Below are 24,705 nucleotides of genomic sequence, written 5' to 3'. Positions count from 1 at the left end.
GGAGGAGCAGAGAGAGAGGGAGAGAGAGCGCAAATTCCAAACAAGGGGGGCTCAAACTTACGAACCATGAGATCATGACCTGAGCCAAAGTCAGACTCTTAACCAACTGAGCCACCCAGGCGCCTCCAGAGTTTCCATTTTTGTCTTAGACATCTTCATGAGGACAATCCACACATCTTTCAACTTCTGTATGTCTAAACCTATTTTTTTTTCCTCCAAATATGCCACTCCTTGTATTCTCTTGTAGTTCAGAAGGTGATACACCAACGGACACTTCACCCAAGCTAGGAGTTGAACATGACTCATTCCCTACCTCCATCAGAAGGTCCTTAGAAACCTCTCTTCCTTGTCCTAACCTTCTGCTGCATCTGTCCAGGACCTCATCCTCTCACACCTGGATTATTGTAGTTGCTTGCAAACTCCGCTCCATCTGTTTTCCTTTTATCTGACTCATTTTTTCTAAAACCCACAGATGTATAATCATGTCACTTCCATGCTTTAATTAAATGCCTCTGAGGCCACACAGTATTTGGCTTATGGAAAATTTGAAATAACACAGGAAAGCACCTATGTTTAATCCTACAAAACAGGATGCAGAATGACCATACATTAGGCTACTGAAATTGTTTTCTCCCAAAAATCAGCTCAGAAAAAAATAAAAAATAAGTTGGAATGTTAAATATCAAAGCAGCTCTCTCTGGGGTAGTAGAACTATGAGTGATTTGTATTCTCTATGCTTTGCTGCATTTTCTTTATTACCTATGAGGATTGTTCATTGTTTTCAGGGGAGAAAAGATACAGGTTAGGCATACAAACCGCCTGCAATTTGTCCCTAGCTTACGTTTTCTTTTTAAGCCTATCCTATTCTCACACTCAATTCTTTGGCCCTCTGGCCTCATATTATGAGGCCAGGAGTACCCACAAATATGACATCTATCCACTTGCCACTGCTTGTTTCCTATACTCTGCCTCTGCCTAGATAGAGCCACTCCTCCCTGCCTAACCCCATTCCCATCTATTCTGAACCAACCAGCAACCTCTCCTACTTTTCTTCAAGCTAAATTCAACTGCTTCTCAGGAGCCTGCCCCTCAATCAGCCCTTCCCCAGGCTCAGGTCATTCCTCGTCTGTGTTTTTGAAGTATGTGTTTATTGTACCATTTCATGGTGATTTTTCTCTTATCTCTCTCCCCTGGGTAGACCAAGGCTTTGAAGGCAGGACGTGTACTCTTCACATCCTAGGTGTTTCTGGCACTTAGGACAGTAAGCCTGGCACAATGAGTTTGCAAATGGAACAGGTGTTTTTTTCAGATACAGGCTGAGGTTCATTTTTTCTCACCTCGCTTTCTTATACCTTTCCAATAGACTAAATGGAGTCGCCACAAAATAAAGAACTTTCCAAATTCACCATTCAGTTCTAAGTGAATAAGAAAAGCAATCCTCATATGGACTATCCATATGGTTAGTGGGACACCTTTTCTGTTATTCTACACATTGTTTTAAAACTCCAACAACTTCAGTGAGAACTTTCACTGTAATACTAGCAACAACAAAGACTGATTAGTGAAGCTGGATAATTCCTTTGCTTCTGCTGTCTTTCATATTCTTGGAATGAAAGCTGAGCTGGCAAGGGAAGAAATAGCTAAGAGTAACTTACTATGTGCCTTCAGGTCTAAGATGATCTCAACAGTTGTCACCCCCAACCTTTACTTTTTTAAAAAGTGAAAAAAAAGAAATTCAAAGCCTTACAGAAAAAGAACTTATAGCCCACCACAAGAAAGTGACAGCCAAGGTAAACATTATGTTTTAACTGCCAGAAAACTCTGATACCTCACATTACATCCTGCAAAATCAACAGTGTTAAGAGTTACAATTAAGTAAAATTAAAGGAGAAAAGGAAAAGTGACTTAACTTGGATTACAGCATTGACATTCTACTTGCAATACTTCTGAATTTGATTCTCTGTCATTCTTTTCCTTAAGAGATGATTATCTTAATTTCTTTTGTGAGGGGCAGAGGGAGAAAGGGAGAAACAGAGAGAGAGAGACAGAGAGACAGGGGGAGAGAGAGAGAGAATCTTAAGCAGGCTCCATGCTCAGCATGGAGTTCAACTTGGGGCTCGATCCCACAACCTTGGGATCATGACCTGAGCAGAAATCAAGAGTTGGGTTGGACGCTCAACCAACTAAGCCACCCAAGTGCTCCTGTCTTCTTAATTTTTATTTGAGTATGTTCAAAGGTTATAAACTCTCAAAGATTATGTTAAAATATACAATGGTAATTTAAAAAAAAACTAGAAAGAAAATTTAAGTTTTTAAACAAAAATGTTTCTATAAATATCAATTCTCCATCAGTTCTATCAAATCTCTATCTTCATTAATTCCTCACTTTATTATACAATTTCTTTCATTTTTCATGAAATGAATGATTAACTTAAAATGTTTCTGTAATATTCTTGATAAAACTATTACTAAATTTAAGTACATTGCTTCTTTGAGTTTATGCTGCCAACAGATATGTAATTTCTATCAACTTTAGTCTTTAAAAGGTCACATCTATGTGTTTATATTTGGTCTACAATATGAAATATAGAGGAAGGAAACACTGAATAAATCTCAGAAAGATCTATGAACACAACCTGTTAAAGTACATCTTGGATACTAACAGGCTCATGAAAACTATAAAGAGAGGTGTTTATTATGTGGCATAATCAATGACTGCATTCCACATTAGTGTATTTCTAATGAAACTTACCCACCGAAGCACACAGATCTGAGGGGAAAAAAAAAATAACCATTTCAAACGAAATTCATTCTAAAATGTACTGATTGACCCATTTACCTGAGTCTCTTAATATAGTTTAAGCTATTTTTGATAACCCAAATTCATCATGCCAAATACTATTATAATACTGTCCACACCCTGCCCACTGTGCCCTCAGGTAGGCATGCCTGCACAGGCACACATGATAATCTTCTGCCCCTACCTTCCCTGTCATGTACAGGTTTTAAGGTTTCCTTATAACATATCCCCTTTAGTAGATTTCAGTTTTTTAATCTCATGTTATACATATCTAACTTTAATGTAAAGACACTGATAACACCTTGTGGGTAAGAGCTAAAGGTGTCACAAAGTACTCACAATTTTCCTTTAGTTCAGAGGTTTAAAAAAACAACAATCTGCCTACTTTGAGGTGTCTGGCTATATTTTAGATCACTGATACTGCAAAAGTTTAAATATCGGAAAAGTGTAGCTTTGCTCAAGTATGGTAGGGACAAGAGTTTCAATGAGGTAGGTATTCTTTATCTTTTATATGGTAAATGTAACAGTATTCTATATTCACCACTGAAGTGATTCTTGATCCCAATACATTAGATATCAGTGAAAGTTACACAAGCTGAGACAATTTTCAAATAAGTTTTCATTATTAATAATACCTGTTCAAGAACTAATTTAATGTGGGGACACCTGGGTGGCTCAGTCGGTTAAGCGGCCGACTTCGGCTCAGGTCATGATCTCCCGGTTCCTGAGTTGGAGCCTCACGTCGGGCTCTGTGCTGACAGCTCAGAGCCTGGAGCCTCCTTCAGACTCTGTGTCTCCCTCTCTCTCTCCGCCCTTCCCCCACTCATTCATTCGTTCTGTGTCTCAAAAATAAACATTAAAAAATTAAAAAAAGAGATCTAGTTTAATGTGTATCTACTTTCCTGAACTATCTTTGTGATTCTATTCTGCTCCTACCCCTCCATCCCCCAATCCCTCCTGCTCTCATTCTTGGTGGGCATTTAAGAAATACTCATTAAATTTAATACTGGTTATGGGCGCCTAGGTGGCTCTGTGGGTTAGGTGACCGACTTCAGCTCAGGTCATGATCTCACAGTTTGTGGGTTCAAGACCCACTTCGGGCTCTGTGCTGACAGCTCAGAGCCTGGAGCCTGCTTCAGATTCTGGGTCTCCCCCTCACTCTGCCCCTCCCTGGCTCGCACTCTGCCTCTCTCTCTCTCTCCTTCAAAAGTAAATAAACATTAAAAAAAATTAATACTCGTTCAAATGAAACTTATTTAAGACTTCTGATTTAAGTCTCTACATCGAATTATATAGAGACTGAAGTAATTTTTTTCAGTTGTCTGCAGAGTGAAATTCAAAGTATTCCATAGTATCTTAGACGTTCAACACACCAGACAGTTCAAGAAGCAGCTGACAATATGGGGGGGATGGCTACACTAACAAAGAAATATACCTATTAAAAACAGCATAGAATTATTATGACATTATCACTGAAAAGGGCCTTAAGATCACATCCAGTTTATATCCTTTAACTAAAGGCACAAATAATTTAATTGATTTGTTTGAGGTCATATCACTAGTTAGTGGACAAGTCAGAAGAAGCATCAAGATTTCCTGGTTCCAATGGTTCCACTATATGCTATTTTTTTTAACATTTCTTTTTGTTTGTTTTTAACTGTGGCAAAATATATATAACATAAAATTTACCACCTTAACATTACTAATATTTATGTTTGCATATTTGAACCAATGCAATATAACAGACACCAGAGCAGCAAAGGAGAACATATTATCACCACACATATATTAAATCCTAATGCTCCCCTTTAGATGAGAGACACATGTAGTGTTTGTAGCAATAGCTCTGCAGAGAAGATGTCATTTTTCTTCCCACACATAGCATGTGCCATCTACTACTTACATTCCCACTTAGGAGAAAGGCCAGCTGTACTAGTGCGTGCTGCTAGTTTAATAAGAAAGCCCTATTAATTCTTTCCCAAGCCGAATAAGACTCATCAATGAGAATGTACAGACAATAATATAGAACAGGGAAAAAAAAAGTAGTACCCAGCAACCACAGGCATTACCAATCAAAATATTAATAAGAATAGTTCTTACTGTTTTATAAATGCTTGCTGGTGGCATCATTCCAACTATAAAAGGACAAATGAGGAGTCTTGAGTTCTCGATTCTACCCTTCTCTTCTGTTCACCATGGTTCAAGCACAGAGACACTAAAATCTATGACCACATCAAGATGTAGTGAAGAGATTCATTTTGCAATGTCCTGTTTCTTTACTGTTTCAGATAATGTTACCAAGTATGACTCACTTTTCTCCCACCCACTTCCTTATTTAAACTTTCCCTGCTTGAGAGTCAGCATTTAAAATTAATTCACTAACTGGAAGAAAATAAGCCACTGGCTTTTTGTCTATTTGGGATCTTTTTCAGGGTTGGTGAAAACTGTACCATACTGTGGATTTCATTTTAGTTAAAGTTCTAAAAACATCAATCAATCACTTTTTACTCTGATATTTTACTATCAGTCAGTCCTTTTGAATTTCTGCCTAATGTTAATGCCACTTAAGGCACAGCACCATAAACAATCCTAAATAGAGGGGCACCTGGGTGGCTCAGTCAGGTGAGTGTCCAACTCTGGATTTCAGCTCGGGTCATGATCTTGCATTTCGTGGGTTCAAGTCCCATGTCAGGCTCTGTGCTGACAGTGTGGAATCTGCTTGGGATTCTCTCTCCCTCTCTCTACCCCTTTCCCTGCTTGCGCATGCACTCTCTCTCTCTCTCTCAAAAATAAATAAACATTAAAAAAAAATTTTTTTTTAAATGTTTATTTTTGAGAGAGAGCGCACAAGAGCACGTGCGGGCAAAGGTGGGGCAGAGAGAGGGAGATACAGAATCTGAAACAGGTTCCAGGCTCCGAGCAGTCAGCAGAGAGCTGGATGCGGGGCCCGAACTCATGGACCGTGAGATCATGACCTGAGCTCAAGTTGGACACTTAACCTGAGACACCCAGGTGTCCTAAAATTAATAAACTTTAAAAAATCCTAAATATTAGACTTAGGACTTGGATTTGTCATTTACAGATTTTCCTATAATTGTCAAATTTTCAATTCTCAACTCTCCCACACAGATTGTTATTTATAATCAAAAAGAGACTGAGCAATGGGAACTTTTTTTGTCCTTGGAGACAAAAACAAACTTTCTATTCTAGGGAACTGTATGATGATGCTTATAGTGCACCTTTGACCCAAGAAATTCCAAGTACTGTGTAAAGGCCATATTTATTAATCTCTTCAAAGCACTATATTGACATGAATAAAGAATACAAATGCAATGCTCTTGTTCTAAGAATTGTATCAAAGCTTCTGCTATAGCACAAGTAAATTATGAATGTATCTCACCAGCAAATCAGCTCCTTGTAAGCTTAGATTTTGCACACAGGCAGAAATGCCATTCGAGCAGTTCACTGAACTGCAGCCCTCTTTAGAAAGGATGTGAACTTCCATTTTGCCACAGCCTCACCTCTCTCTAGTACATTACTCATGGATGCCGTATTCATTGACATTTCCTGCATTCAGGCACTTAAGTTTGTGATTTCTTGCATCAGGGACACAGTACTGGTCTGTGAGTCAGAACACCAAGAGGTCCAGGCTATTGTTGTGACCCCAGAGAATCACATCAACTTTCTGGAAGTGATTTCTAGAACTGTTTCTACTTCTATAAATGAATTGCTGAACTAAGATGATCTTTAAAGAGATCATCTTTAAATCCAAGATTAAGTCAACTGTTTTAAAACCATACTAGTTAGAAAAAAATTTTAAATTAGAAGCCTGGAAAGAGTTATGGTTATAATCTGAATAATGTGTGAATACTTCCATATTTGCATCCTTTTTAAAAATTTTTGTTTTTTTTATTATTTGAGAGACACAGAGAGAGCATGTGTGCGTGCTTGGGTGGGGGAGGGGCAGAGAAAGAGTCCCAAGCAGGCTCCACACTGTCAGCACAGGGCCCGATGCTGGGCTTGAACTCTCCAACTGTGAGATCATGACCCAAGCCAAAATCAAGAATTGGATGCTTAACTGACTGAGCCACCCGGGTGCCCGGCCCCCTCCATATTTCTGTCCTTACTTGAAACATTTGCTGGTTCAAGTTACTCTTCCAGGTCTAGATTAGAAATGTCTGAAAAGCAAAGAGTATACAATTTCTTCTTGCTTATCCCGTAAATATACTAGGGATGTGTCCCTAACATCTAGAGCAACAAAGAACATTTTCTTCCTATGCAAGTAAAAACAATAAGCTTGTGGTTTTCCTACATTAAAGTCTTCAGAACGTTCTGACTCTTGAAATCACAAGAGAAAGATCAACAGAAACTACACAAGAAAAAGTGAAGTGTTTTCTCATAGAGTAGAGGAAACATCCATTAGCAGCTAAAGCTTAAAACTGTTTAACTGGTAGTGTGGGTGATCTGACTCATTGCTTTCACGAGTGCTATTAAGTAGAGTTTTAAGACAGTAGTGGAACAGGTGGTGCTTCCTCCTACTTCTGAGCCAGTCTCCCGCTTTACCTTCATCTCCTGGTGCTGGTCCAGCTGTTCCTGTTCCAGAGGGCTTTCTCCATCTTCCCGCTCTTGCACGTTTGCTTCCGCATCTGCCCTTCCTTCTTCTAGGGGGAGCCCTTGGCTGACAGTGGAGGTCCTGCAGCTACTATCAGACGCGTTTCCATCATAGTCATTTGCCGTGGGTGATGCGGGTTCTGTGGTAGTTTTCTCCTTTCCTTCTCCATTCACTAAGTTCATAGCAAGCAAGGGTTCTGAAGTTTGAATAGGAGTATCTGGGCTAAGAGTGGCCGCTTTATCCTCCTCACACTCCATCTGGTTTTGTGCTGCCATCACACCATTAGCCACACCAGTCTGTACACCCTGAGTTGGATCTGTGTCATTTCCCTGCTTCTGTGGTGGATGCTGGGAGAGGAGCTTTTGCTGAGGGGTGGTTGTCAATTTATGCCTTCCTGGTGTCCTAGGAGCATTCAGGTGCACAGCAGAATCTTTCTTCAAATCACTGTAATTTGATAATGTGCTAGAAGATAAAATACAAAAGAAGGGTGAAAACACTGGCATGGGAAAGTTCTATAAGACAGACCAGCTTATTCCAGCTGAAAGGAGGTATTTAGTGAAGACTTTCCTCTGATGGTTTTAGAAATGTGGATTAGAATAGGCGGGTATAGTTCTCAGTCTCTTGGGATACTATACACCCTTAAATAAACATTTCAATAAAGATGATAAGACTGAGCATTAGCTACAGGGTCTGGAACATTTCCTTAGGCTGTTTATCAGTACGGCTCATTTGTAAGGACAGAGATGTGAGACACATTTATAGTTAATAAAGCCATCTTTTTCCAAGATTTTACTTTCATAACATTTTAAAAACAAGTATAGTCGGCCCCTCAGTTTATCAACAGGTTGGAAACCAAAGGTTACTTTTGTTTGGAAAGCAGAACACATATTCTCAGAAACTTTGTCACCTGCTCGCCATAACCTAACTTATCTCTCTGCTTCCACTCTCCACCCCTTGGAATCCATCTCTCTAGGTCAACCACGGAGGTCGAACTCTCTGAGGGCACCCTGTACACTTACAGGTAGTCTAGCATTCTGACAATGGCCCAGGATTGTGCACACACAAGCCCCTGCTAGCCCCAGCCCCGTTCACTTCCATTCTCTTCCCTTGCTGTGCTCCTGCCCCTCCTGCCTCCTTGCTGCTCCCACATTCCCAACAAGCCAATGTGTGCATCTAAGGATCTCTGCAGCTGTTGTTCTCTTTGCCCAAACAGCTTCCCTAAGACATTGGTATGTCTTAGGTATGGGAAGGCTGACTCCTTCCCCTCATTCAGGATTCTGCTCAGACATCACCTCCTGGATTATTCTATTATAGCACACTCTACCACCAACTACACATCTCATTTTAGTCTTCCTTAAAGCCCTTGTTATTACTTGATATTATATATAGCTCTTAATAGTATACAATGGAACCTAACCGCCAATATATTACAATGTCCCTATAGAAATATTTGCATAACATTTTAATCTAGGATTCCAGGGAGGAAAAACATAAATCTCTGGGCTGCAGTCTTGGAGAGATTCCTATGACCTAATAAGGAGACAAAAATGAGTACAGACTAGTAGTCTGTGAGGGCGCGGAACATGCCTATCATGTTCTCTCTGTTTTACCCCCACTGCTTAGCACAGTGCTGGAAATAGGAAAGTGCTCAGTAATCAGCAATGAGTAACTGTGATTGTGATGGTGATCATGGCAGTAATTCATAACAGCGGCTAACATTTATTTTAAAGTTTTTTTTAATGTTTATTTATTTTTGAGAGAGACAGAGACAAAGAGACAGAGACAGAGACAGGGCATGAGAGGGGGAAGGGCAGACAGATAGAGGGAGACACAGAATCTGAAGCAGGCTCTAGGCTCTCGGCTCTCGGCTCCGAGCTGTCAGCACAGAGCTTGATGTGGGGCTAGAACTCCGGACAGCGAGATCATGACCTGAGCCAAAGTCGGACGCCCAACTAACTGAGCCACCCAGGCACGCCCAGTGGCTAACATTTATTAAGTGCTGGAAAGTACATGGTATTCTTTACATTATTTGTTTCTACTCATAATAATTGAAAACAGGACCCCAAAATAGGGAAATTGAAGCTTGGACACTTACATAACGTGGTGGCATCACATGGCTAAGAAATGATAAAGCTAGAGTCCAAACCATAAAGTCTGACTCTAAATTCCATGGTCTTAACCCCACATTGTAACACACTAGAACATGAAAGATGGAGTGAGAAGCAAGTGAGCAGGCTGCATATAAAATGTGGGAATAAAGTCCAGAGGTGGCCTCTTCCCCAGAGCAGACCGACGTTACAGGGTAGAGGACACAGCAACATGGTTCATGGACAGTGCTGAGATGTGCATTTCCTTCTCCCTTCATTCTACTCCTCCTGGACACTGCTGATCTGGACTGGAGAATGGAACAGAGAACAACAACAGACGGCAATAAGGTAATGAGGGAGGAAAAAAAGACAAGGTAAGCTCAGCACCACAGGAAGGGAAGGAAAAATCTGGCAGGGGAAAATGTCACATATATAAAGTTGGTCGTTGTCAATATAAATAAATATCACATACTCCACCATTAATATTTGCCTTCTGGGAGAGTATACCCTTAGCCTAGACAATTTCTCAAGCAGTCTTTGGACATTTGAGTGGTATGGTCTTCCTTTTCCTGCCCACATCAGTGTCCAGAAACCCAATAGAAAAATCCCCAGCAGATCCTCTGAACCAAACTTTAGACTTGCTTGGGATTTTTGGAAAGAATAGTTAGGCGTGAAAGATAAGAACATCCTGTAATAAGTAACATGCAGGGGATATGCAGGTAGAGGTGGGATAGGGATAAGGTGGGGAGAGGTAAGTAAGGGCAGTGGTTGAGCCAATACATATATTCCTGCTGGTTTGTGGACGCCAGACCGTGCGGAAAAACAGTTGGCCTTGAAGTGCCTTAGGAAAACCAGTGTTCAGTTTCACGGAAGATGTTATTTCTTTCTATAATCCTGAAATCTTTCATAGGTTAAAAATACCAGTTTGTCTTATACCCCAAAAAACCAAAAAACCTAATAATACATACATTAATACAAATAAGTAAATAAAATTTACATGCTCCAACGACATCCTCCAAATCACTCATCTTAATAGTGTTACCTGCATTACTGCAGAGCAAAATTCTGATTCCTAGGTAAAGTCTTAATAGGGTGGTCTAATAGTTGGTGGTCTATGATCCCACTCTTCCTGTCAGTTTACTGTGGTAACTTGGCCTGATGAATCTCTATTCCACAAAATGCTAGTCTGAGTTGTAATAACTGGGGTGAAACCTGAGAGCTACACACACTGTAGGCACATGGACATCACTCAACAGGAAATACAACTTCCATTCAAGTCCTGTAGACTCAATGCAACGCTAACCCATTCACACACTTTTAGGGCCAGTTCCTACTAGTAATACCTCACTAAGAACAGACAATCGTTTTTTAAAACTGGCAGCAGACTCTGCTACAAGTAACACCCCTTCACCAGATTTGCCAAAATGCTCACGTTACATTCTATCTACACTTAAAGCCAGTTTGCTTAAAATGTCCTAAGCCACAACATCTCTCTTTAGATACAACCTTCAAACTTTGCATCAAAAAATGACTTTGAATCTGTGAGGTTTGAAAGAGTCAAAGAAAACTGGTATTAACAGGTGGAAAAACTATGTCCATTTTGTGTATGGGCAGGAATGCAAACAGTTGGGTTACCAAAATGGTGAGAATCAGAAGGCTCAACCTGTGAATACTGACCCACTCAGGGCTTTCTTTCTTTTCTTTTCTTTTTTTTTTTTTTTAATCTTTTTATTTAAAGTTTATTTGTTTTTGAGAGAGAGAAAGACAGAGCATGAGCGGGGGAGGGCAGAGAGAGAGGGAGACACAGAATACAAAGCAGGCTCCAGGCTCCGAGCTGTCAGCACAGAGCCCGACGTGGGGTTCGAACTCACCGACCGCGAGCAAGATCATGACCTGAGCTGAAGTCGGACGCTCAACCGACTGAGCCACCCAGGTGCCCCATGGGCTTTCTAAAGCCACCCCCAGACCAGGTATGCACTACAGACAGGGGTCCGGGCTCCAGGCCTTCCTGATATTTCCTGATATTATGCAGTCACTGGATTTGGCCCTGGGAATCTGCACACGTTAAGGGTCATTCTCTGTGCTACTGAATCAACTTGCCCTGAGAAAAAAAAAATTAACTGTTCTTTCCTAAATCATTCTAGTAAAGATTACTATAATTTAAGGTAGCAAAGGTATTAAAATTCCTACTTCAGAGGGAAAGATGTTGAAGTTTTAGTGTTTATGACGCAAATTCCCACAATTGATTGGGAATGAAAAATGAAGACAGGCTTCTGGACTCCTTTTGTCAAGAACTTGTTACTATAGTCTCATTTTATTTTAAATGTTTATTCATTTTGAGAGAGAGAGAGAGCACAAATTGGTGGAGGGGCAGAGAGAGAGGGAGACACAGAATCCAAATCACCCTCCAGGCGCTGAGTTGTTAAGCACAGAGCCCGACATGGGGCTCAAATCCACGAACCACAAGATCATGACCTGAGCCCAAGTCAGACACTTAACCGAGTGAACCACCCAGGCACCCCAGCATTTTAAATGAGGGATGTTGTAGTTTTGCACTTGGTCACAATTTTCAGAAGATTTTTGAAGTATTTCCAAGCTATGATCCACTATATAAATAACAATACATCCTGCAAATAAATCATGAAATCACCCAGTGGGAAACCATTCCCAAGTATTACACCAGAATAAATGGAAACATTTAGCTTCAAGGATGAAAGGGAGGCTATATATGTTGCTTAATTAAATACAGACTTTTGGTGACAGATAAAATTAAAATCCTTCTGACAAAATTTTTTTAAAAAACTTCTACTTCTATCAGTGATGGGCATTCCAAGAAAAAGCAACTGAGGTCATATATGAGTTTATTTTTATTTTTAAGTGAGAAATACACTTTTCACCTACTTTTTTTGAAACATTAGGACTAAAGAATATAAAATTATATCTAATAAATGCAAAACTGAGCATGCATTTTGCTGCTGGCAATATCTCCTCCTTACAAAGGAGGGAAGAGAGGAGACTAGGGACTGAATGGGTACTGAAGACTCCTGTTAAATAAAGTGGGTCAGAAAGAAGGCCACAGAGATGGCACAGGCCGGCAGAAACTACATGCACAAACATACAAAGTGAGAAACAAAGAGACAGAGGCAACCTCCTGCTCTTCCGACCCAGACATCTAGCCACAAACAGAAGGATGCAATGGAGTAACCCAGAGTGACACAGGCAAATACAAAGGAAATGAGAGAGTGTATCTATTGATCTATACAGCACACAGCATGATAAAAAAGCTTCTGGCACAGAGTGCTACACACCGGTCATATACAGAAAATGGTAATTCATATTAGGGCAAGTTTAAATATTTTTAAAATTTACTCTTTCCAAAAGCCTACCAAACCCAGTAGAATAAAATACTTTTGAATTACAGAATCTATTACTCTATCATCTTAAAATGAAACAAACAGCTTTTCTCTCCCCACGTCCTTTTCCCATTGTATATTAGCTCTTACCTGCCTCCTTCAAAGCGACTGATGAGATCAGATACCTTGCTGGGTTTTTCTTTTGAGACACAAGAAGCAGAGGCAGGTTTAACTTCCTCCATCCTTGGTTTTGCACTAGATAAAGCTTTATGCCTGGGAGTTTGGTGTATATTAGACGAAGGTGGATTCTGCAGATGTAATGGCTTTGGAGGCACTGTAGACAAAAAATGAAAAGAATTGAATATTTCACTAAGATGTGTTCCACAACAAACATATTTCATATCTCATGCAAAAATCTTCAGCATTATCAAGCTTCTGTAAAGGGGTCTATCAAATCTGTATTGAATCTTAATCAACAGACTTCCATCTATCTTAGACATTCGCTGTGTCCTGTGGAAATCCCATCTCCAAGAATCAAGCGGTTCTTTTAATTTTAGGTCATTTTAAATATGGCTTTATTAAACATCTAAGGATCTATATATTTCTATGACCTTCCCAAACCTATTAGAGATAACACAGCAGTTATTTATCTAAACAGAGAAAAGAAAGTACTAAGTTTGAAACTAATTCCCAGGGATACACTGCTTGCTACAAAACAGATTTTCTAACAACAGAGTGATAAGTAATATACCAGAATCCAAAGCTAGTAAATTAGACATAAAAGCCAACAAAACAACATCAAACAACAGTAATTACTGTAGCATCTTCCCATTTAACAAAAACTCCTTATCTCATTTGATCTTAGAGGAAATCTTTCGCATCACAGTCCTTTGAGGTAGGTAGCGTTATTCACCTCTTATGTCTATGAAGGCTCAGAGTGGTTAAGTGATTGGCCTGGAGGAATAAGGCTGATCTGATTCCATGACTGGTTCCCAGACTCTAGCTCCTTCCTCCTCCAGCACTGCTCCTCATCACACATCCAGCAAAAGGGGGTGATAGGAGTTCTACTAGTATTGTCTGCTATGTTAATTGTTGGCTTGTATTAATACACCACAGATTCGTTGCTTACTACTAAGCCCTTCCCTCAGTTAACAGATCATTTCCTGAAATACTAAAATCCACAGAATTTCTCTTAACAGATGAGGAATTCTGTAGATGAGAAAATATAATATGCCATAAGTGCTTTACCAGTATAGGCATTACTTCAGTTTTGAAAATCAATATACTTTGCCTCTTAGATTAACGTTCTGGGCAAAGGATTATAGAACATGTATGTATTTTTCTATAACTGGTTCTAACAAATTAAATAAAATCATCTTTTTTCTTTTTTTAAACCCTTCTCCTAACTTCCAAAAGAAGGGAGGAGAATCATGTCTCCTAATTACATGCCCCATTTTCCCCCAGCTGGTTATCCTGGTTTTTAGTCATCTCATTTCTTCTATAAACTCAGCTAGCTGACAGTTGCCTGATGCTCACCGGCCCAGATGTCATCATTTCTATGCCAGTTATCAATTCTTTCAGAGAAGAAGAAGAAGAAAAACATATCACAATGAACTAGAGGAGGAATAATTAATTCACCTCATTCCCTTTTGAGGCAAGAAGAAAATCCCGATTAAAAAAAATGATATGCTTCTTTTATATGGAAATGGAATTATTTTCCAAGATCTGCTCAGTGGGGATGGTTAAATATAGTACCCATTGAAAAAGAAGGGACTTAAATAAGTGTGACATTTGTCAATTTTAAGGAAAAATTTCCTGTGTAGAATATATACCAAAATAGCAAAGTAGGACAAGATCCCACCAAAAAAGCAGTTTTAATATCAGAAAAAATTTCAACATTCCTAATTAGAATATTCAAAACAGGGAATGAATATGTTATTTATAGTCCGGTAAAAATGGTTATATAAACATTGTTATGAAATTCTTGTAACTCATCCATCCAGAGTTTACTCAGTGAACATTACTTACTTATTACATATCAGACTCTCTTAGATGCTTAGAAAACTCAAATAAGATGATACATACCTAAATAAGTGTGACATTTGTCAATTTTAAGGAAAAATTTCCTGTGGAGATATATACATATCAGGCATTTTCCTGTCTCAAGTATGCCTATCTCTTAAACTGTTTCAGAGGATAGTGTACTTTTTCTCCAAAGTGTTTATAATAAATTATTATGATTAGGTAGTCAAACAGTATCGCACCAACCAGAAATAAAACAGTAAGTATATTAGAGATATAAAGCTTTCTCTTTCACAAGATTGGCATTCTGTGAGGGTAAGAAACAAGTTTATTTTGATCACAAATATATTCACAGTAACCACATGCACAGTGCTTGGCAAATTTGTGGAATACACGAAGGAACAAATTAGTGTCATCAAGGAGTTCATCATCTAGTGAGGAAACAGCTTAGCAATGTTGGGAAAGGTGGGCATTGGGGTGTTTTAGAAGCACAGAGGAGGCATCTATCTCAGCAAAGGGAGACAACCCAAATGGAAAATAAAGTAAATATGCACATCTTAAATAAAAGAGTACAAATGTTACATGTATATGACAAAAATCTCAAGATGATACATGAATGGCTAACGCGTCAGAAACACGGTCCTAGGGGGAAATAATGTGTATTTTGGTCAAAAACTGTAACTGATGTAAAAATGACTGTCTTTCCCTCCCCCACCTCCTCTCTCATCATTTCTCATCTTTCTTTTCCCCAACTTCCAAATGCCCTCTGGACATCTCCTCCGTGTTCTATCAGCACCTCCACTTCAATCCTGAAACTTAACTTACTACTTCTTCCCGCTGTAGCCCAAGGGATGTAAAGTAATAAAAACAGTGTTCAACCTCGCTAATAATTAGGGAAGTATTCTACTTCAGCACCATCAAGTTAACCAAAAAATTTAAATCTGACAATACCAAATGTCAGTGAGGGAATCAGACAATATGAAATCTCACACATTCTGGGAGGGAGTATAAATTTACAGAACCATTAAGAACTTGACATTTCCAAGGGCGTCTGGGTGGCTCAGTCGGTTAAGCGTCCGACTTCAGCTCAGGTCATGATCTCACAGTCCGTGAGTTCGAGCCCCGCGTCAGGCTCTGTGCTGACAGCTCAGAGCCTGGAGCCCGTTTCAGATTCTGTGTCTCCCTCTCTCTCTGCCCCTCCCCTGTTCATGGTCTGTCTCTGTCTCAAAAATAAATAAACGTTAATAAAAAAAAAATTAAAAAAAAAGAACTTGACATTTCCAAAATATATATCCTACAGCAATTCTTACATATCTATACAGAGCTTTAAAAATTTTTAAATTAATTCAGTATTACTGAATACGTATTAAGTTCTATCCACTTGATCTTATCAATGAGCAAAGGAAATGAAACAAAAATGTCCAATAAGTAAACCATATATGAGAAGGTGGTGAGAGCTAAGAAAGAAGGGGGAGGGCTCAGAACAAGATTAAAGGGATCTGGAATATGGTAAGAAGTGCAGATTGCAGTATTAAGTAGGGCATTCAAAGGGGGCCTCTTCAAAAGGTGCAGATTTGAAGAAGACTGGAAGTTGGGGGAGTTACCTTGGGAAGAGCATGCCATCAAGTAGAGAACAAGCTAGAGAAAATGGAAGCCAATGTGACTGAAGTCAAAGCAGCAAACAGGCAAGAGTAGGTACTGAGGTCAGAGGGAGGGCATGATAATGTAGAATCTTGGGGAACCCTGTAAGAATAGTGACTTTGAGTGAAATGAGAAGTCGCCACAGACTTCTGTGAAGACAAATAACATGACAGGACTTCTGTCCAACTGTGTCACTCTGGCTGCAATGTTGACAATGCAGAGAAACAGGGTAGAAGCAGGGAGAAGGGTCAGGAGAGTACTGTGGAAATTCAGCCAAGAGTACTTAGAAGAAGGCAGTGAGGAACGTTGGTTTCCAGGTATGTTTTAAAAGCAGACTTCCTGGGACACCTGGGTGGCTCAGGCAGTTAAGCTTCGGACCCTTGACATTGGCTTAGGTCACGTTCTCACAGTTGTCAAGCCCTGTGTGGGGCTCTGTGCTGAGTGTGGAGCCTGCTTGGGATTCTCTCTCCCTCTCTCACTTTCTGCCCCTCCCTTGCTCATGCTCTCTCTCTCTCTCAAATAAACTTAAAAAATAAATAAATAAAAGTAGACTTCCTGGAAGAATAAATGTGAGGTATGAGAGAAAGAGAGAGGAATCAAGGATGACTCTGGAGACCTTCAGCCTGAACCACTGGAAGGATGGAATTTTCATCAAGGGACAAAACAGGTAAAGCAATTTTTGGAGGGAAGATCAGCAGTCCAGTTATGGACATGATAAGTTTGACATTATCAAGTTGACTATAAATAAAATGGGCTTATTACAGCCAATTTTACAGACCATAAGTACAATAAAACAATTTACTTAACAATTTCCAACCATCCAGGGGCGCCTGGGTGGCTCAGTCGGTTGAGCATCCCACTTCGGCTCAGGTCATGATCTCGTGGCTTTTGAGTTCGAGCCTCTTGTTGGGCTATGTGCTGGCAGCTCGGAGCCTGGAGCCTGCTTTGGATTCTGCGTCTCCCTCTCTCTGCCCCTCCCATGCTCACACTCTGTCTCTCAAAAATAAATAAACATTAAAAAAAATCCAACCATCCAAAATAATTACTGAACATGAAAAAAAACCCCAAATTAACAGTTTAAATTTGGGGATTACCAGAGGATTTGGTTACTCTTATTTTACTTACTATGAGAAACAATAGTTGGCTTTTTTTTTTTCTAAAGTAAACCCTACGCTTAAACATGGGGCTTGAGGGGCGCCTGAGTGGCTCAGTTGGTTAAGTGTCTGACTTCAACTCAGGTCATGATCTTGTGGTTTGCGGGTTTGAGCCCTGCGTCGGGCTCTGTGCTGACAGCTCGGAGCCTGATGCCTGCTTCGGATATTGTGTCTCCTTCTCTCTATGCTCCTTCCCCATTTGTGCTCTGTCTTTCAAAAATAAATAAACATTTAAAAAAAAATGGGCTCAAACTCATGACCCTGAGATCAAGTGTCGCATGTTCTACCAAATGAACCAGCCAGGCGTCCTATATAGCTGGCTATTTTTAATGCATTATACATTTATAACATATTATACTTTAAAAATGCGACATTACACATAGAATGCTTTACTTTAAGAGCAAATGGAATAGGTTTCAGTACTTTACATTTACTTAAATTATTTAGGCAATAATGTTTCAAAGTTCATGATACTTTTTAAACATTAAGGTTTAATGATTGACAAGTGATAATATGTAGGCTCTATCAAAATAATTAACTATGGAGAATGTTGTGGATCAAAGCTCCTAAGAGAAAAAGAACTATTAGCTTTAATTGCTAAGGAAGTTATTTTGAGTTATGTCTAGCATGGCAGGAAATAGGCCAATATTAAAAGTGGTAAACAAGAATAAAGACTTATGTTGGAAGTTGCTCAGTAATTTATTTGTTTGACTGGTAGGATTGGTATGAAGTGAATAAACCATTGTTTTCCAAGGCTTTAGGGTATTTCTGAGGCTGAGGCAAAATAAGCCCTAACTATTGAAGGAATCCATTTCAAAAGCTACAGGCTCTTACTTACATTCAAATGTAAGCTTATCTCATCTAAAATTTAGCACTTTTATTGTTTTAAAAACCGTAATTCTTCAAAGATACTTGTTGGTATTTAATTGATATAATGACATGCAACATTATTTTAATTTCAGGTGTATAATATGATCCAATATTTGTATTATTGCCAAAGGATCACCAAAGTCTAATTAACATCCATCACCACACAGTTAACATTTTTTTTTTACGTGATGAGAACTTTAAAGATCTCTTCTCTTAGCAATTTTCAAATATACAAAATCTCCAGTATTATTAACTATAATCACCAAGCTGTACACTATATCCCCATGACTTACTTACTAGTAAACACAAAAATAGAAACCTGATATTGTTCCAGACACGTTAGTATATAATCACCATGAATAAATGTATTTAATATTGTGCTTCCTTTTAAATATCACTAAAATTGGGGCGCCTGGGTGGTTCAGTCAGTTGAGCGTCCCACTTCGGCTCAGGTCATGATCTCATGGCTTTTGAGTTCGAGCCCAGTGTTGGGCTCTGTGCTGGCAGCTCGGAGCCTGGAGCCTGCTTCGGATTCTGTGTCTCCCTCTCTCTCTGCCCCTCCCCTGCTCACACACTCTCTTTCTCTCTCTCTCTCTCTCAAAAATAAAAATTAAAAAAATTTAAAAATAAATAAAATAAATATCACTAAAATAGATTGTAGCTATGATATTATTAGCACTCCACATGAGGAAAAAAAAAACACATTTATTTATGAGCTCTTTTGAAGATCCAGATCAGAGTTTCTCAAACTACTGACATTTCATAGCTGATAATTCTTTGTTTTGAGGGGGCTGGCCTGTGCATTGTAAGACGCTGAACAGCATCCCTAGCCTCTGCCCACTAGCTGCCATTAGAAACTCCCACAAATGGTGTCAAGCAAAAAATTCTCTAGACGATACCAAGTATGGGCAGTGGGGTGGGGTGGGATGGAGTGGGTGGGCTGGGGTGCGGGGTGGGGCTGCAAAATTGTCTCCAGTTGAGAACACTTATCTAAAATAAGAATTTTCAGGGCCCTTGGGTGGCTCAGTCAGTTGAGTGGTGACTCTTGACTTCGGCTCAGGTCATGATCTCACGGTGCTGAGAAGTCCTGAGATTGGTCCTGAGACTGAGACTCGCTGTTTAAGATTCTCTCTCCCTCTCCCTCTGTCCCTCCCCCCACTCATGTGTGCACTCTCTCTCAAGAAAGAAATAAGCATCTTCAATTAAATTAAAATTACATAATGGAGCTTAAAGCGTCAGTAGGCTCACCATTCACGATTTGCAATTAAGTGGGAATAAAGATATCAGTGTGATAATCTCTTGATGTGTGCAGGAAGTCCCCATGATATCCCTTTGCTTTCTCCCCTTCAGTTATCCAAATACTCTTAAGAGTTTGGAGAAATTAAAAGTAAGCTTCTCTCCACTAGAGGGTGGAGAACACTTTCATTTGGTCAATAAGTAGTCCCCAATCTCTTTGGCAGCTGATCTGACAATACCAAGATGTAGCCTTCTCTCCTGAATGTTTTTCTCTATATGGCACACATTCTTCCAAGTCTTAAGCAAAGAACAGCAGAAACAAAATAGAGGAAACGTGGTAATGGAGCAGGGAGCCAATTCAACAAGTGTTGCTCAAGGCCTGCTCTGCTATGGAGGGACTGGCAGTACAAAGGCAGAAGAAAACTAAGATGGACGAATGAAACATATTCTAGGTCAGACTGCAGTGAATGCGAAAACATAACATACGTTGGAGGAAACACAAAATATCAAGGGTTAGGGTGGGGTTAAAATTTTAGCTGGGGAACTAGGGAAGGGCCAAACAATGAGTGAGAGTACTTTTAAAGTATAATGTTCTCTAAAGTCATTTATTTAAAATCTGAAAATAGTCCCTATAGTTATATAAAATTATATTTATTAACCCATATTCAAAACAGGAAGTAAATATGTATTTAAATATCAAAATACTGACTTCTATTAAACTTTCATTAAGCTACAAACAGCAAAGGCAAGCTCAAGTGTTGTCTCCCTAAAGAATATGATTATTTTGGCACATAGCTCAGGAAGGACACTTGTGTAATTTATCTCAATGAACTACGAAAAACAATGAAGTAATGCATCTTCCCAAAAAAGACTTTATTAAATAATGAAATTCCTGTTTGTGATCTGGGCAATTACATAAAACTGAATTGCATTCATTTTTTATAGTCTTACCTCATTTGATCTTTGTCAGCTGAGGTCTAATGAGCAAGAGGGAACCTTGTATTTTGTAAATAAAATAGCTTAAATCATGCTCAAAAAAATGTCTATGTTCATATTCATATGAATTAAATAGGGAGAGATATGGCCAAAATAAAAGGCTATAAACTCATGAATGGACCATTCATCTGAAGCACCAATTATTTGACCTTACTTGACAGTCATACTTGATACGACTACAAATACAGCTACCAGTGAGAACAAAAAGGAAAACGTCCCATAATCTGGAAGATAAGCCCCTTTTAAAGGTCTCTTTCAGAAATCCTAAAAACATAAGAACTTTAAAGAGTAACAGTCACTCTTTTATGATAGATTCTCTATAACACTTTTTTCCTTGCAAGAACAGGAAAGAAACCAAAGTTAATACAACATAAATCAAAATGCTCAGCATTTGGTATAAATAAAAATTTATTCGGAAGAAACTACACATTAAATCATAGTAGAGCTTAGCTTTGTGTTAACGTTTCCAAAGGCCTTACTGTGTACCATCAAAACTGTAATTTTGTGCTTCTCACAGTTAATACCTGGTTCACCAGAAATTTATTGCTAAAAGGAAATGGTTCCTGAACAAAATATTCAAAGATTTCCACCATTGTAATTGTTTCCTCCCCTTGTTGGCTGCTCAATTCCTGAATGGATGAGCCATTTATTTCAATTTCTGTGAAGCCTTTTCAAGCCCCAGTTCCTGAACAGTAGAAAATCACATTTACTAAGTATGTTAAGCACGGTTTTACAATGATCTGTTTCACAGATCCTCTGAAATCTAGCAAGGCATACTGACTTTCTGACAGCACTCATTCATTTGTCACACATTTATTATGCAAATAGTAAGTTAGGCCCTGTACGAGGTCAAGCATAATACATGAAGTGTCCCTGTAAGGGACAGTAATTCCAAAAATGAGAAAAGAACCCTAAGAGAAAAAATGTATAAGGTGTTTTAGGAGCAGAACAAATACCCAACTCTGCCTGAGACTGATTTTTTTTCCCCTGAAAAAAATAAATGCACCCAATTCCTCCCATTGAAAGCTTAAAACTCTTTCTTAGTCATTATCATTCTTCTGGATAGCCTTCATCAATGAACAAAACACCCAATCTAATTAAAAAAGAAAAAGAAAAAGAAAAAGAAAAAACAACCCACCAGCATACCTTGTGGCTTTGGACTTGCAGCTGAGTGTTTTGCTGGCGTTTTTCCATTTATTCCCTGAGCCTCTTCATCAGATACATTCTGATCAACCCGTGGGGTTGTGCTGCTTTTCACACAAGGTGGAACTAGAGTGATCTTTGGACAGGTACTGATGCCTGGGAGAGTTGAAAAAGAAAGGACAGGTAAATACAGAGGTGGAGCACAGCTATGTCACATGACCTAAATTCCTTTTTATCCCGTAAAACAAAAACAATCACAGTTACAAGACTAAGCATAGAAATATTTTTCCCATGTGTACTGGCCTTGACAGAATTTCTTGGGAAAGATCTCATTCCATGTGTTGAGAAACCTCGGTAATGCACGCTGACAGAGATCGAGCCCCTTCCTCCCCCACCACACACACACTCCCTCTCTTCCTCCCTCCCTTCCTTTCAGGGCCACAGAAAGGGCAGAATGCAGCTGCTACTGGTGAAGGAGAAGACAGGAGGGCCCCAGCATTAATCTGCTGAAAGCTTTCCTTTCCAGCAGCCAGTCACCAGTCATTGAGTGACTCTCAAGAACAAAGCAGGAAAGCACCAACATGACAGCTGACCTAACGACTCTAGAAGAACGGCTCGATGAATAAAGAAAAAATACATATACCCTTCCCTCACTCACTAGTTTACCAGAGTCCAGCTCTACATCTGTAAGCTAATACCCATGTTTTCAACAAAAGGATTATACCGATTATACTGTCATATTTATAGCTCAAAACTCTAAAATGTCGATACTGAAAGGCATCATGAGACCAAGATGTAGAAAAATAGATCAACTTTCTGAGTCCTGATTTAAGAAGTTAATTGTTAAGTTTCAGAGACTTTTTAAGAAATCGTGTGCCAGAGCTTTCTCTTTATACTACTCAAACTTTCCTTCCTTCTAGTTGACATAGTGATATTAACAATAGACTAGACCCTGCTTAGGAGAAAATACAATTTCTACCAGGGAGATCATGATCCATTTAAGAAACTATCATTGGTTTAAAAACAGAGTTTCATTTTTACAGAATCCAAATAACTAAAAAGAAAACTAGGAGAGATAAAAAACCTTAATTATTCAAAACAAGAAAAGCTAATAAAACCCAATCAACTTTTTACTGAGTAAAAAAATTCCCTTTTATTTCAATTGATTATTATACAGTATTGATTAAAATCTGCACATACTACTGCTTTATTTTCTGCATTCTCCTTGAAATTTATCTTGGTAAAATAAGTTTTAGAAGATATTAACAGTTTTAAGTATTGTCAAGAAGTTTTAGAGACCCAGTGCTGAAACAAATTAAGTGGGTTTTCATCAGACACTCTTCTGCTAAAATGAGCTGCTGGCTGGATTAAACATTCTTTAGCCAAACAGAAGGCTTTGAATGCAAGATCTAGAGATTCTTTGACAGCATATTACTGCAATTGTGAACAGAAGAAATAAAAGGTTGAATCTTTAAATGTGTGAGCCTATCTACTTTTTTAGAAGAACTGGGTGAAGTAGGCAAAGTCTATCTCTAAAATCTGTAGCATGACATCCAACCACTTAGTCTTTTAGGAGCATTGGGATGTTGGTTCCACAGTGATCTCAAGGATGGTTTGGTGGTTCTAAAGTCCACCTTCTGGGGTCTGGAAGTGTGGCCTTGCGACAAAAGAGTGAAAAGCCAGAGCTTAGCTCCAAATCAGAGGCAGAAACTATAACGCAATTGTAAAATGAGGCACTGAAAGAATGTGATCTATAGCAACAAATCTATAAAAAGAAGGCAGTTAATGGGTTAAATGAGGAAACGGGAGTATACTGAATCTTTGAAAAATAGATCAACACTGTTACATATTAAAAGATGACACCACTTTAATAATTAGCCTATTTAGAAACAAAAACTGTCTTGAATAAATAATAACTTGAAATTAAAAACTAGGCAATTTCCTGAGAGCAAACTTTCAGGGCATGATGTGTTTTATGCAGGTGTCATATTTATTAGAGAAGATTTCCCACGAATGTGCCAAAATGCCTGCAGTAAGAGATCAGCTACATATTCTATTTTCTTATAAATCCATTAAAGTCATGTTTATAACATTTTTTTTTTGCCAGTGGCAAAAAATCTACAGCCAGAAACTTGATTTTAGATCATTGTTTAATACCAGTCTACAAACTTCAGCCACTATCACAAAGTATGAAAATATGGTTAAAGACACAGAAAACACATTTTTAAAGGGTTAAGGGGGGGGGGAAAGGGCAATGACAAATAGGCAACAGAGACTAGTTGTGGCTGCAAAGCCAAAAATATTTATAGTCTGGCCCCTTACAGGAAAAGTTTGCTGACCACTGCTCTAAGTCAGACACATCATGGTAAAGAAAATGTGCCATAAAAAAGGACCATTTTATTAAATTGCTCATCTTCTGACACTTTGGAATAGCAATACAAAAGAAGACTTTTGAGTGTCTATGACGCACTCAGCCTACTCACATTTGGAGACAGTTCTTATTTGGGTGCCAATTGCACAATACAGAACTGAAACCAAAATTGTAACCAGGTGGTCCACCCATTCAAGAAATTTTATATCAACTTTTAGATTCCAATTTACCAAGAAGGTGACCAAACAGTTAATCTTGGGCACAGATACAACTAGTTTACGGTATGTTAGTGCGGGGGGAAAGTGTCCTATTTAAATAATGTCTCCTCCTGAGTATTGGTAATCCAGTTTCAACCACTGGTCCTACCCATTTTGCATTCCTCTTTGGGTTACTAATTTACGCTTGCTGGGTCATATCTTC

At 39.0% G+C, this 24,705-nt stretch overlaps 1 protein-coding gene across 4 annotated transcripts in view; it reads right to left on the bottom strand.

The window, feature by feature from the left end:
* FGD4 (FYVE, RhoGEF and PH domain containing 4) overlaps positions 1–24,705 on the bottom strand; it is a 241,886-nt gene that overhangs the window by 76,967 nt on the left and 140,214 nt on the right. For all 4 annotated transcript variants that reach the window (XR_008300202.1, XM_027035873.2, XM_027035875.2 and 1 more), the window contains exons 2-4: positions 21,918–22,070; positions 13,003–13,186; positions 7,364–7,874 (exon numbers count right to left, since the gene is read on the bottom strand). Coding sequence is in view for 3 of the 4 variants with exons in the window: in XM_027035873.2 (XP_026891674.1) it covers positions 7,364–7,874; positions 13,003–13,186; positions 21,918–22,070 (848 nt within the window). In the remaining variant the exon portion in view is untranslated. The remainder of the gene's footprint in view (positions 1–7,363; positions 7,875–13,002; positions 13,187–21,917; positions 22,071–24,705) is intronic.

The sequence above is a fragment of the Acinonyx jubatus genome, chromosome B4 (genome assembly GCF_027475565.1).
Source record: "Acinonyx jubatus isolate Ajub_Pintada_27869175 chromosome B4, VMU_Ajub_asm_v1.0, whole genome shotgun sequence".
Taxonomy (NCBI): domain Eukaryota; kingdom Metazoa; phylum Chordata; class Mammalia; order Carnivora; family Felidae; genus Acinonyx; species Acinonyx jubatus.
The sequence above is the reverse complement of the archived record's forward strand: the minus strand, read 5'-3'. Positions and strand labels throughout refer to the sequence as shown.